The 13,581-nt window shown below is 52.2% G+C and overlaps 1 protein-coding gene across 3 annotated transcripts in view; it reads right to left on the reverse strand.

Annotated features, from left to right (window-relative positions):
* Nucleotides 1-2,921: 2,921 nt before the first annotated feature.
* Nucleotides 2,922-13,581, reverse strand: part of PARVB (parvin beta) — a 164,779-nt gene continuing 154,119 nt past the window's right edge. For all 3 annotated transcript variants that reach the window (XM_064283396.1, XM_064283398.1, XM_064283399.1), the window contains exons 12-13: nt 4,309-4,381; nt 2,922-3,168 (exon numbers count right to left, since the gene is read on the reverse strand). In XM_064283396.1, coding sequence (XP_064139466.1) covers nt 3,092-3,168; nt 4,309-4,381 — 150 coding nt within the window. In that variant the 3' untranslated portion in view covers nt 2,922-3,091. The remainder of the gene's footprint in view (nt 3,169-4,308; nt 4,382-13,581) is intronic.

Below are 13,581 nucleotides of genomic sequence, written 5' to 3' on the forward strand. Positions count from 1 at the left end.
TACTTGAATCACAGGTCTTGAGTGGGTGTGAGCGGGCACACTGTTAGCTGGACAGGGGCTGCCAGGACTGAAGTTCCTCGCCCCCCAAAGAGCCCATTCCCTCTCCATCCAGAGCACCGCTTGGACTGACCACCCCAGGGCTGTGCTCCTTCCAAACTCCAATTTCTCCCTCTTGTCCCACTGGACCCCGCGGCGGCCCCTGCCCCCAAGAGTCAGGGGCACCCACCTGGAGCCCACAGGTGCGTCTGACCCAGCCTGACGCAGGCCAGTGGGTCCTGCCCTCCCCACATGGATGCTCCGCCCCAGGTCGCTGGGATTCTGCACCAGCAGTGAAGGCACAGAATGTTCCAGCCGCGGCTGGTTTGTCCCCAAGGCTCTTGAATGTCACTGCACCCTGCGGGAGACGCGGTAATGCCGTTTTAATTATTTCTCTCCCCTGCTGGGAAACCACCTCCATCAAAATGGCTCTTCGGAGGCCACTCCCAGCCTGGCAGCAGCCGGAGCCCAGAGAGGATATTAAACTGTTTTCTAAAACTAATACGAACAACGTGCTCGTCAGCTCTGATCCTCATCAGGAAGGGGAAAATCAGGGAGATTAGAAAGGCCCATCTCCCTGCTGCCAGCGAGAATGGAGGAGGAGCTCCAGGAAGGCAGCAGGCTCACCAGGGGTCTGAGGGGACGTCACAAGCCCCAACGTGAGCAGGGAAGGGGATGCCGCTGAGGCGTGTGGAGGGCAGGACTGCCCAAAACGCAGGCGCCAGCCCAGAAAACCCAGCCAGGGGGTCCCTCATCTCTCTCCAGAGCCCAAGCGTGCTAAGGGGTGACCAGCACATAGGAGTGTCAGCATTTCCTTTCACAGGGACCCCCCAGGGGAGACCCCACCAGGGCTGGGCAAGCTGCAGCTCTGGGACAAGTGAGATGAACATCCTACATCCTCTCTTATGGGCTGAATTGCGTCCCCCGCCCCCCCGCCAAATGTGTTGGAGTCCTAACCCTTATGTATCTGGGGAAGGAGACCCTGGGTGGTGCAAACGGTTAAGCGCTCAACTATGAGCCTAAGGGTTGGTGGCTCGAGCCCACCCAGAGGCCCCTCAGAAGATAGGCCTGGCTGTCTGCTGCCAAAAGGTCACAGCCTGGAAAACTATGGAGCAGTTCTACCTGCGTATCATGGGGTCTCCAAGAGTTGAATCTGAATCCACTGGAGGGCAACCAACAACAGCAGCAACGTAGCTATTCGGGGCTAGGGCTGTCTTTGTTATGTTAATGGATTGTGTCAGTCTAGGGCGCTTTTAAACCTACTCACTTTTACATAAAAAGTGCAGATCAGGCACCAGCAAAAGCAGGTACAAGAGGGGGACGACAGAGGCCATGTGGAGATCTCCAGGGAATCAGGGACGCTGGTCTATAGGCGCTGAAGGGACCCTTCCCCCTGGAGCCCACGGAGAGTCTTCCCCTAGAGTTGTGCCTTGAATTCAGAATTCTAGTCTCCTAAACGACATATTGCACTGGGCAGATCTACTGCAAAAGTCCTCTTTAAAACAAAGATGTCACTTCGAGGACTCACCTGCGCCTGACCCGAGCCATGGTATCTTCAGTTGCTTCATATGCCTGCGAAAGGTGGACAGTGAACAAGGAAGACCGAAGAAGAATTGACGCCTTTGAATTGTGGCGTTGGAGAAGAATATTGAATATACCATGAAGTGCCAGTAGAACAAACAAGCCTGTCCTGGAAGAAGTACATCCAGAGTGCTCTTTGGAAGTGAGGATGGGAGGCTGTGTCTCACACACTTAGGACATGTTATCAGGAGGAACCAGTCCCTGGAGAAGGACATTGTGCTTGGTAAAGTAGTGGGTCAGTCCAGAAGATGGACTGACACAGCGACTGTAACAATGGGCTCAAACATAGCAACGACTGTGAGAATGGAGCAGGACTGGGCAGCATTTCTGTCGTGCACGGTGTCACTATGAGTTGGAACCTAACAACAATAACAAACTTTAAGACAATAAATTTCTGTTCTTTAAAACCACCCACTTGTGTTATTTCTGTTATAGCAACACTAAGAAACTAAGACGCCTCCTTCCATTTTAAAAAAGTTTCTAAAGATGCAGCCACTCCCAAACAGGGCCTTTGAGATGAAGGAGGCCATCAGACCCAAGCCATCTCAAACAGCACTTTTAAGGGAATCCCTGGGTGGGGCAAAGGCTTAAGTGCTTGATTAGGATCTGAAAGTTTGGTGGTTTGAACCCACCCAGAGATGCATCAGAAGACAGGCCTGGCAAAGCACTTTGGAAAGGTCACAGCCTTGAAAACCCTAAGAGTGGCTCTACTCTGCGCACACGAGTCAGAATCGACTTGACAGCAACCACCAACAGGAAACCAAACAGCCCCTTTAGAGACGGCTCCGCACTCAGCCCCCTCGGCCACAGCAAGAAATAAAGAGATGCCCTCGGCAGCGTGGTCTTCCTGTGGACCCTGGCAGCTGGGTCATCCGGGATCTTGGGTGTTTGTGCAAAAGCTACATAAAAACAGCCCTGAGTGGTCAAGAAGTGATGGGAGCCTGGGGTGGACATTCGTGTTGCTGTTGAAGCTTCTGAGACTTGTGAGTGAAGTTTTCAAAACTGCAAAGCCCATGTCACTAAAAAGACCTCATTCTGAGGATACTGCAGGCCAGGGGATTTCCCCGAAACAGTCACCCCGAGTCCACAGAGCCAGCAGTTCCTGCCAAGCTTTGTGGCATGTTTCAGGCAGGACACCTATGGTCTCTAATAGCTCCACCGAACAGAATTCAGGATGCACTCCCTCCAGTGCGCTGGGAGGTTTGGGTTTGGGCTTTTTTTTTTTTTTTTTAATCAAAGCAGACAACAACGGACAAAGTATCAGGGAACGAGGTGATACGATATCGCAAACACAAAGGCACCACTTCTTAAAACCCTCCGTGTTCAAAGGCTCCTCCCCACTGAGAAGACACATGGCAAGGAGTAAGGGACAACCAGTGAGAAGGGCAGTGGGAAGCCACAGGCACCTCCGTGGGAAGCACGGGGCACAGACATCCTCTTCTTGCCGGAAACTGTCCCTGCAACGTCTCTGCCGTCACTCCATGTTCTTGTACTTGGTGAACAGGTTGTACAGGACCCTCAACGTGGACTTGAGGTCCAGGTTCACCACATCTGTGGGAGGAAGCAGAGAAATTCATGGGCCCTGGCGTCCTTTCTCCTGGTTGGCCGGAAGTGAACGCGCCCGAATGCCCGCAAGGCCTGTCCACCTCTGGGGCCAGCACTTCGCTAGTCAGCAGGGGCAGCTGACTCCCTGCACAGGCCCTGGCTGTCCTCCCCAGTTACTGCTGGCTCTCTTGAAACCAGGGGTAGGGGGAGGCACTGGTGGTTCAGTGTTAGAGTATTTGCCTTCCATGTGGGAGACCCAGGTTCAATTCCCGGCCAATGCACTTCATGCGTAGCCACCACCATCTGTCCTTGGAGGCTTGTGTGCTGCTATGATGCTGAGCAGGTTTCAGCAGAGCTTCCAGACTAAGACTAGGAAGAAAGGCCTGGTGATTTACTTCTGAAAATCACCAACAAAAACCCTATAGATCACAGTGGTCTGACCCACAACCAAGAGTGGGGATGGTGCAGGACCAGGTAGCATCTCGTTCTGCTGTGCAAGGGGTTGCCATGAGTCAGGGGTCAACTAACAACACTTGACTCTGACCTCCAGGCTCTAATGCCCACTGCATGTCCAGGATGCGCTGGACAGCACCATCCAGAGACACACAGGCTGCTGTGAGGGCCCCAGCACTTGCCACCACACCCCCAAGGACGAATGCCTGGGATGGGGACAGTGATGTCCCTTAGTCCAATCTGGAATTTATATCAGGACCTGGCATCTATTTTAAGGTATGTAGAAGGGGCCTCTCGACACGGGTGTGACCTGTTGAGTTCCTGCTCTTGAAATGGCCCTGCACATGGGCGCCAGGGGGAGTCCACCCCAACACTCATTAAATCTCACTAAGCCTTTAATACATTTTCAAGGCATGAAACAGCGTCTCCAGCTAGAGCCACCAACTGGAGAGGCACTTAAATCCCAAGATCTGAGGGTAGAGGCCACCTCTTCAAAGTCAAGTGGTTATTAGCAAACCGGCACCGTCAGTGCTGCTGGCACGGGCCCCTGGCCTCCGGGATGAGGGCTGGAGGTCAGCAAAGCCTGGTCTTTGCTTCTGGCCAAGCACAGCGGGCTGTCAGCCACTTCAAAGGTCTGCTTTTTCTCCCCTCCACCCCTGCTCTCCCAGGGGACCCAGGTCAGGAAGGCATTACCTTCAGGGCGAGCCTTGGGTTTCTTGAGTCCCCCCTCCAGCATCAGCTCAAAGGCGAACGCCACGTTGTGGACCTGCCCGGGGAGTGAGAGTTAGTGCCGGTGCTGGAAGCTCTGCGGCCCACCCCGCCCCACCACACCCACTGCTCCCCTGGGAGGTGGGGAAAACAGCTTTAGAATCACTGTGTCCATAAGGGCCCTGAGAGCACCAGACTGGGCACCGGTGGGCAGGGAGACGTCAATGAGACCACACAGTTTCTAGATGGTCTCACTTCTCCACTGATGACCAGGGGCTGCAAAGATGCAACAGTGAAGGGGCAAAGTCTGTTCTCAAGGGTTCGAGGCTCCCAAGTGCCTGCTCAGCCCCAGGCCCTGGACACAGCCAGATGGCGAGGAAGTGACAGTGGCCCCATTTTACAGATGGGAAACTGAGGCTCAGAGAGGACCAGTCACTTTCCAGGGCACAGCCACATGGTGAGAAGATGACAATGACACCATTTTACAGGTGGAAAACTGGGGCTCAGAGAGGACGAGTCACTTCCCACAGGTATCAGCCATGGGCACTGTCCCCAGAACAGAGTGGACACTCTGTCTGTAAGGGTCTTAAAGTGCTGAGCGTGGATGGGATGGACTCGCTGGGCCATCAGCACAGCTATGTCCTCTGTAGGACACAGTGCTCCCAAGGGCAGGGGTGGTCTTGGCCCTGGGCAGGCACCGTGGCCCTGGAGGAATGAAGTCAGCCGGACAGTGCCTGGAAGTTTCAACCTGCAGGACCCTGGTCCTGACCCGTGACATATAAAATGCCAGGAAAAGGTGGACATGTCCCCAACCCCCACATGGTTCATCCCTAAAATTAAAGGGCTTAGAACAACTAAGCCATCAAGGGTGCCTGAAGGGCCAACTCTGCTAAAGGCCGCTGGAGAGGTTAAGAAATGCCTGCTTCAGTGCACCTGGAGTCCGCCGGCATCACAGGAGGCAGGTGACCAACCCCATCACCTCCGCACCTGCTTGTCTCAAGCCAGTGCCGAAAGGGGCAGGAAAGGGCCACCAAAAAAGGGGGAAAATGCTGTGCTTCAAAGTTGGAAACAACTTCAGGGCTCTTGGAAATCAAATATCCTTTAAACACTAGTATTTTGAGGATTTCGGTGTAAATGAGTCAGAAATATGGATAACAATTTTACTTGCAATGTAGTTTAATAATTAACACCAAAAAACAAGTTGAGGCGGGGTGGGGAAGCTTCCAGGGTACAGCGGGTGACAGCATGGGGCAGGCCGCACCATCAGCTGGGCACCTACTGAGAGCCGGTTCCAGCTTGGCCAGTGGGGGGTAGGGGATTTGCACCCAGGGCCAGGTTCTTGGAAGCTTCCAGGCTGTTGGGGAGGCATACTGGGAAAAAGCAGTGGAAATACCTGGTCCAATGTCAGCGTGCCAACCGGCAGTGCAAGAGGCAGCTTGGGGGGCAGTGTGCCAACCTGCAGTGCAAGGAGCGGCTTGGGGGGTGGTGTGCCAACCTGCAGTGCAAGGAGCGGCTTGGGGGCTAGTGTGGGGTGTGGGGAAGGGGCTGAGCGGGAGGATCACATAAGGGAAGGGGTGTGAGTGAGAGGGCAGTCCATCTCTAGACAAAACGAAGTTGGGCTAGACTAGGGTGTCAGGTGGCCACCATGTGAAGGGTGCTTTCAGCACAACCCTCGCTCCCTACCCCCCTGCAAAAAAAAACCCAGACCTGTTGCCATCGAATCAATTCCGAGTCACAACAACCCTATAGGACAGAGTAGAACTGCCCCATAGAGTTTCCAAGGAGCGCCTGGTGGATTCAAACTGCCAGCCTTTTGGTCTAGCAGCCTTAGTTCTTAACCACTATACCACCAGGGTTTCCTCTCCCCAGGTGGGGCTTACCTCCACTTTTCAGAGGAGAGAGCTGAGGCTGAGTCAGGTTAAGATGTCTATACTGAGAAAGCACAAAGGGTGAGGAGAAGGAGCCAGGATTCAAACCCTCCTACGTCTGGATTCAAAATCTGTGCCCTCCAAAGGAGGAACATGGTCCAGCTCCATTTACATGAAGTGTGACAGACACAGAAGGCTCAGAGGTCACCAGAGGTGGGGGGACGGGCGGGGAGAGGGAGGCGTTGCTCAGTGGGTATTGAGTGACTGTCGGGGTGATAAAAATTTATGGGAACAGTTGGTGGTGATGGTTACAGAACACGGTGAATGTAATGGATATCACTGAGCCCTACACTTACGAGTGGCTAAAACGGCAGATTTCATGGTACACATACTTTACCACACTAAAAAAGAGTCAAAAAAAAAAAAAAAAAACTATGCCCTTCCTCCAAAAACATCCTGTCCTGCCCCCACCAGTCACAGGCACTTACTCCTGGCCTTTAACAGACCACCCTGGTGGCGTAGTGGTTAAGAGCTACGGCTGCTAACCAGAAACGCCGGCAGTTCAAATCCACCAGGTGCTCCTTGGAAATTCTATGGGGCAGTTCTACTCTGTCCTATAGCTCACTATGAGTCGGAGTCATCTCGACAGCAATGGGGTTTTTTGGGTTTATTAAAATAATATAATTCTCACACACACACATACACACACACACACGCACGCACACACACACGCACACACACACGCACTCAACAGGTTTTGAATCAAGATGGAGACGCCATGACAGCAAGGAGAGAAACAGGAAGAAAAAAGTCAGGCTTGGAAGATTCTTTCCCGATGTATAACTAATGAGTGCCAATTTGGGAAGCTCTCCAAGAGCCTCTTCCGGGCCTCTTGAGGTCTGAAGAGCCCTCTCCCTAAGCACAGAGGGTAATTAGCTAAGGAAAGCCCGTGCTCCCTGCTCAGAGGGACGAGGCCAGGCCACTGCTCACTGGGGAGGGCCGGCTCCAGGAACTGCCTGGGGACCTCGAGCCTGGTCACCTGCTGAGCCCACCCCTGCCCCCAGGGAGAACCGTCTAAGGGGGAATGTTTCCTCCGAGCCCGTGCCTGCAGCTACTCGGCTCAGCCGTAATTGGTTTTGACGGAAGATTTTCCTTCGGCTTTCTTCCAGGCTCAGGAAGCTGCCCGAAAGAAATTGCCACCATTCTCTGCTTGTTATCTCTCAGGAACATACTTTTGCCCCAAACAACCTTTATGGTCCAGCTGAGCCGCTTCCTCTGAGGCAACCAGAACAGCAGGCAGCTCCTATGAGACCTGACAGGAGACTGGGAGACCCCTGAGGTGGATGGGAGCCAGGCACAGAGGGTGCCCCAGAGCCCTGCACCCCGGCTGCGAGCCACCCACGTGGCAGGAATCCCTAATGTCCGTATTCTCTGCAATTCAAGGAATTTTAGAAAACCTGGCCAAGTGGAGAAAGAACAGAAGGTTCCGGACCAGGAGTTGGCTCTCCGGCTCTGCCCTGCTGCCTGTCAGACCCTGGGCTCTTCTCTCAGCCTTCCTGAGATGTTTCCTCCTCTGGGAAAGCTGAGGGAATCAGAGGAGGTGTCAGAGTGGAAGGCACCTTGTGTTATGGATTGAATTGTGTCCCCTCAAGATATGTGTCGAAACCTTAACCTCTGTGCTTGTAAATAGGACGCTGTTTGGAAATAGGGGTGTTCTCTTATTATGTTAGAGAAGGCATACTGGAGTAGGGTGGGTGGGTCCTGAACCCAATCCCTTCTCAGCTATAAAAAGAGTAAGAATGGACACAGAAACACACACAGGGGGGAAAACAGACACCACGAGCGGGTCGTCTACAAGCAAAGGAATGCCGAGGATTGTCAGCAGGCACCAGAAACCGGGAGAGAGACCCACAGAAGGAGTCCGCATGGCCAAGGCCCTGATTGGGACTTTTAGTGTACAGAACTGTGACACAAAAAATTCCTCTTCTTTAAAGCCACCCACCCGGGGTATTTCTGTTACGACAGCACCAGGTAACTAAGATACCTTGAAACTGCAAAGCCCCCACTGGTATTTTCTTGTAGGAATAACCTTCGAGTCCCCCCGCCACAGAGACAAGGACTCTGCAGAAAGATTATCAATGCTCACGAGGGACTGAGGGCAGAGCCCGCTCCGCACAGGATAAAACCCAAACGGTGCACCTGAGATAGTGCGTTTGCCTGCAGTGACCTACGGGGCCTGGACTGTCCATTCTCACTTCTTAAAAAACAAGCCATTGCCATCCTCAGGGACTGGTGGTCAGGGGTAGAATTCTCACCTTCCGTACAGGACACCTGGGTTCGAGGCCCAGCCAGTGCGCGTCCTGCGCAGCCACCACCCATCTGTCAGTGGAGGTTTGCACGTGGCTGTGATAATGAATGGTGCCTTGGTGGCTCAGTGGTTAGGAGCTCAGCTGCTAGCCGAAAGGCCAGCAGTTCGAATCCACCAGCGGCTCCTTGGAAACCCTATGGGGCAGTTCTACTCTGTCCTATAGGGTCGCTATGAGTCAGAATTGACTCGACGGCAATGCGTTTAGTTTTTGGTTTATGAACGGGTTTCAGAGGAGCTTTCAGACTAAGACTAGAAAGAAAGGCCTGGTAATCTACTTCTAAAAATTACCCCAAACCCAAAATTAGCCAATGAAAACCCTATGGATCCCAAAAGTCTGATCTGCAACTGAGCACGGGGACGGTGCAGGACTGGGCAGTATTTCGTTCCATTGTGCGTGGGGCTGCCGTGGACTCTGCAGTGTGTGGGGTGCCGTGTGGGGCTGCCGTGGACTCTGCAGTGTGTGGGGTGCCGTGTGGGGCTGCCGTGGACTCTGCAGTGTGTGGGGTGCCGTGTGGGGCTGCCGTGGACTCTGCAGTGTGTGGGGTGCCGTGTGGGGCTGCCGTGGACTCTGCAGTGTGTGGGGTGCCGTGTGGGGCTGCCGTGGACTCTGCAGTGTGTGGGGTGCCGTGTGGGGCTGCCGTGGACTCTGCAGTGTGTGGGGTGCCGTGTGGGGCCGCCGTGGACTCTGCAGTGTGTGGGGTGCTGTGTGGGGCTGCCGTGGACTCTGCAGTGTGTGGGGTGCTGTGTGGGGCTGCCGTGGGCTCTGCCGTGTGCGGGGCTCCCGTGCCCAACTGGACAGCAGTTAATAACGTCAGTACCACCCAGGGATGGCAGTTGATGATGCATCTCCAGTTTTTCCTGTTGAACGTCCATTTCCTCCTCCAGAAAATGCAGAGCCATTGCAAAGATGCCCAGTGCCAGAGTAAAGGCCCTTCAGGGGGTCTCAGGCCCACAGATGATTCTGATAAATGATCACCTGGCACCAGCCCCACCTCTGTAAAGACTAAGAGCTGGGCTGTGGGGCCAGCCTGAACTGGGCTCCATTCTACAAGTGGCTGAAGCTGCCTGCCTGTCAGGTACTTGTGGCTTAGGAACGACTTCCCAGTAGCTGCTTCAGGAGGTGGGGTACGATGGTCAAGGCTATGTGTCAACTTGTCTAGCCCATAACTCTCGGTAGCTTGGCAGATACTACGGAACCACCCTCCATTTTGTGATCCCATTGTGAATAGCCAGTTGAAAGTGGAGTTTCCCTGGGTGTGTGGCCCCTCTCGCCCTCTTTCGATCCTGCATCTGACTCACCATCCTCTGACCTCAGGTTCTTGGGATGTGAGCCAATAGCCTACTATCTGACCTGCAGATTTTGGGATTCTTCAGCCCCTGCAACCATGTGGGTCAGGAGAAGCCTCCTGCCCAGCCCATGGATTTGGGACTTGCCAGCCTCCACAACTGTGTGAGCCATTTCCTTGAAATAAATCTCTCTCTCTCTTTATGTATATATGTACACACTTCACTGGTTTTGTCCCTCCAGAGAACCCAGCCTAAGACAAGAGGCAAAGATAATCCAGGGGCTGGGACAAACCAGGTGAGATAAGAAACCACCAGATGGTTATATGAGCCTTTCTAGTCAATTTGCCCAATATTATTTTAAGAGTTTCTGCTTTTCCTCCCAGTTCAGTTTTCAAGAGGCCATCCAATATACAATGATTGGTCTCTAACTGCCTGGAGCAACAGAGGAAGAAGGAGATCCAGGAATCAAGAAGGAAAAAGTTTGCAAGTCTAATCGCCTCCACGAAGTACTATCTTTCTGGCTGTAAGACCAGAAGGAATGGATGGTGGCTGTCTACCCTTACTGAACATTTTCAATCTGGGACCCAATGGATGGTTCTTGATCAAAAGGAGGAGAACCGAGGAATGGAACTTCAAATTCTTATTGGGAACCAGACTTATTGGATACGTTGAGACTGGAGGGACCCCCAAATCAAAAGTTGCCTAGAAAACAACTTTTGAATCTTGAGTTAAAACGATCCTGGGGGGAAAAAAAAAACCAGTACCATCGAGTCGATTCCGACTCATAGCGACCCTACAGGACAGAGTAGAACTGCCCCATAGAGTTTCCAAGGAGCGCCTGGAGGATTTGAACTGCCAACCTTTTGGTTTAGCAGCCATAGCACTTAACCACTACGCCACCAGGGTTTCCGATTCCAGGGAGGCATCATTAAACTAAACAACAATTTAGCTCAATAAATAAAGAATGTATGTATAGGACTGTACCCTATTTTAAAGAATTACCTATATGAGATTGAAATGACAACAGTAACTCTAAACTTAAACTCTTTGCGTCTTAAAGTTTATGGTGGTGAAACAATACGGGCAGAGATACGGAGAATGGAGACACGATGTGAAGAATGCAATCATTGTCAATGAACTGTACATGTAAAAATTGCTCCAGGCCAATGGGTTTCTCTATATATGGCCCTTCTCACCCTGGGTTTGTAGTTCTGCTAAGATGATTTGCTAGGCCACAATCTTGCAAAGGGATTGGTTAGTCCACTATGCAAATAAGATATGTAAAACACTTGCAGGGATTGGTCAATTACTATGCAAACCAAGTGGCTGTGGTCTACCTAGGGGATTGGTCAGTTCTGCCACCTTGCTAGGCTTAAAAGAGCCAATCCCACAAAGGCTGAGGGAAACCTCACTACCATCAAGAAGAGCCAGGAGTGGAAGGCATCCTTTAGCCCTGGGGTCCCTGTGTTAAGATCCTCCTAGACCCAGGAGACAGACAGAGCTGTAACACTGACGATGGCAAGAGTCTGTGAGAGACAGTAGTGGTAGGAAACAGCACGGCACGGGACCAGCAGGTGGCTGCTGTGGGCTCACCAGCCCCCAGAGCGAGAGAGCTAAGTGCCTTTGGGCAGGAGGCTTTCCGGAAGAGCCGGCTGCCTCCAGGCACTTACCAGTGGAGCAACAGAGCTATAACACTTACCCAGGCTAGGCTGAGGCCAAGAACGAGGGCTGGGGGCAGAGGCCGAGAGTGAGGCCTGCCTCCACTGACAGCTATCTTGGTTGGCGCTGTCCTGATTGACGGACTGTATCTTGTCTCTTGAGTTGTATCCTGTCACTTCCAATGGTATCCCGTCTCCTCAACTGTACCTGTTACTTCTCTAATAAACCCCATAGTGTGAGTGTGGCCTGTGAGTTCTGTGTGGCCACTGCAATGAAGTCTCAGACCCAGCAGAGAGGTGGAGAGTGCCGTGGGGAGGACGGCTGGTGTTGGAATTTGATGAAAAGGTTGGAGAGAAGCGGTATGTCTGACCTCCGCCTCACAGGAATGAGTGTGGGGCTGACGCTGATGGTGATTCTCCTCCCCTCTTGTGAAGTTAGGGACCACCGCCACATTACAACTGTTCAACGGGTGTATGTTTTCTCGTGTCTATTTAAAAAGGAAAAGAAGCCACCAGAATCTCCTCACTCTGAAGAGAGAGCTCAGCTGCTGCTGTGACACCCTTTCAGGAGCATCAGTGGGGTGAACAGTGTGCTGTTGGGACGGACAGTGCAGTCCCTAAAATAGCTTCCCTTCAGGCTACCTATTCAGAAGCAATGGCCGATGATTCAGGTGTCTTTGCTACCTCCCAGGCTAGGGCAGCAGCTGACAAAGACTTTCATCCTTGCCTCAAAAGGAAGACAGCCGGCCGGGGCCATGCGGCCTTTGCCATTTGTGTGCCTTTGCTCTGATAGAAGCCCAGCTCCAGACCTCAGGGCTCCATGCACTACGCCCGCCAGCCTGTTCTTAGCATGAACAAAGGAAAAATCTCTCTAAAGACAGGCTTCTGCAATTATCAGTCATCCCAGAGCCTGGAAGTGCACGAACCTCTTCACCAAATTATCCGTCTTCTATGTCCAGAACAGCAGGTAAAATATATTTAACAGATCATTTGCTGTTTTAGCCATTTTAAGTGGCGCATTTCATGACCAAGTTCTGCCCAGTCTGCACACTCCGTCTGCCCCCTCTTGCTCCTTCTCTCTCCTCTCTCTCTCTCTCTCTCTCTCTCTCAGTCCAGCACGGTCTCAAACTTGCCAAGACCTTTCTAATCTGTCCTGATTCCCTCTCAACAGACAAGACAGGAGCAGCCAGGCTGTGAGGTGCCAGGAGTGAGCAGATGGATAAATCCTGGCCCCACGGTCCGGCTGTTTCTCCGTCTGCCGCCACCGGCTTACATGGTCTGCCTCCCTGACTTCCTGGTCTGACAATCTGAGAAAATAAAATGTCAGCTGCCTGTGAGTTCAGACCAATACAGACAGGCGTGAGCCAAGGTTCTGAAGGCAGGGCACCAGAAACAGTTGCTACAGGGCGGAGGCAGACTAGAGGGGAGCCCGCTCACCACAATCTAAGTGGGAGGCCCTGGGACCCAAGCAATCCTATTTGAGGAGTTTTCCGAAGAAAACAATCCAAAGGACTGGAACAAAAATATCTAACAAGACACCCTAAAGCATTTGTTGTTTTAATATTTCAGCTGCTTTATGTACGTATATATAAACCCATTGCCATAGAGTCTATTCCGACTCAGAGTGACCCCATGTGACAGAGTAGAACTGCCCCATAGTTTCCAAGGCTGTGGTCTTTACAGGAGCAGACTGCCACATCTTTCTCCCGAGGAGCAGCTGGTGGATTCAAACCGGGGACCTTTTGGTTAGCAGCCAAGTGCTTAGCCACTGTACTACCAGGTCACATTCTGTCTCTCTCTCTATATATATAGCTTTTTTTTTTCTTTTTTAAGGATAAAAACCCACTGCTGTCGAGTTGATTCCAACTCATAGAGACCCTATAAGGTTTCCAAGGCTGTAAATCTCTACAGAAAGAGACTGCCACATCCTTCTCCCACAGAGCCACTGGTGGTTTCAAACCGCTGACCTTTCAGTGAGCAGTCAATCACTTTAACCACAGCACCACCAAGGTTCCTTTTTTTTTTTAAATAATTTTTTTTTTGTGCTTTAAGTGAAAGTTTACAAATCAAGTCAGTC

Source organism: Loxodonta africana, chromosome 4 (assembly GCF_030014295.1).
Source record: "Loxodonta africana isolate mLoxAfr1 chromosome 4, mLoxAfr1.hap2, whole genome shotgun sequence".
Classification (NCBI taxonomy): Eukaryota; Metazoa; Chordata; class Mammalia; order Proboscidea; family Elephantidae; genus Loxodonta; species Loxodonta africana.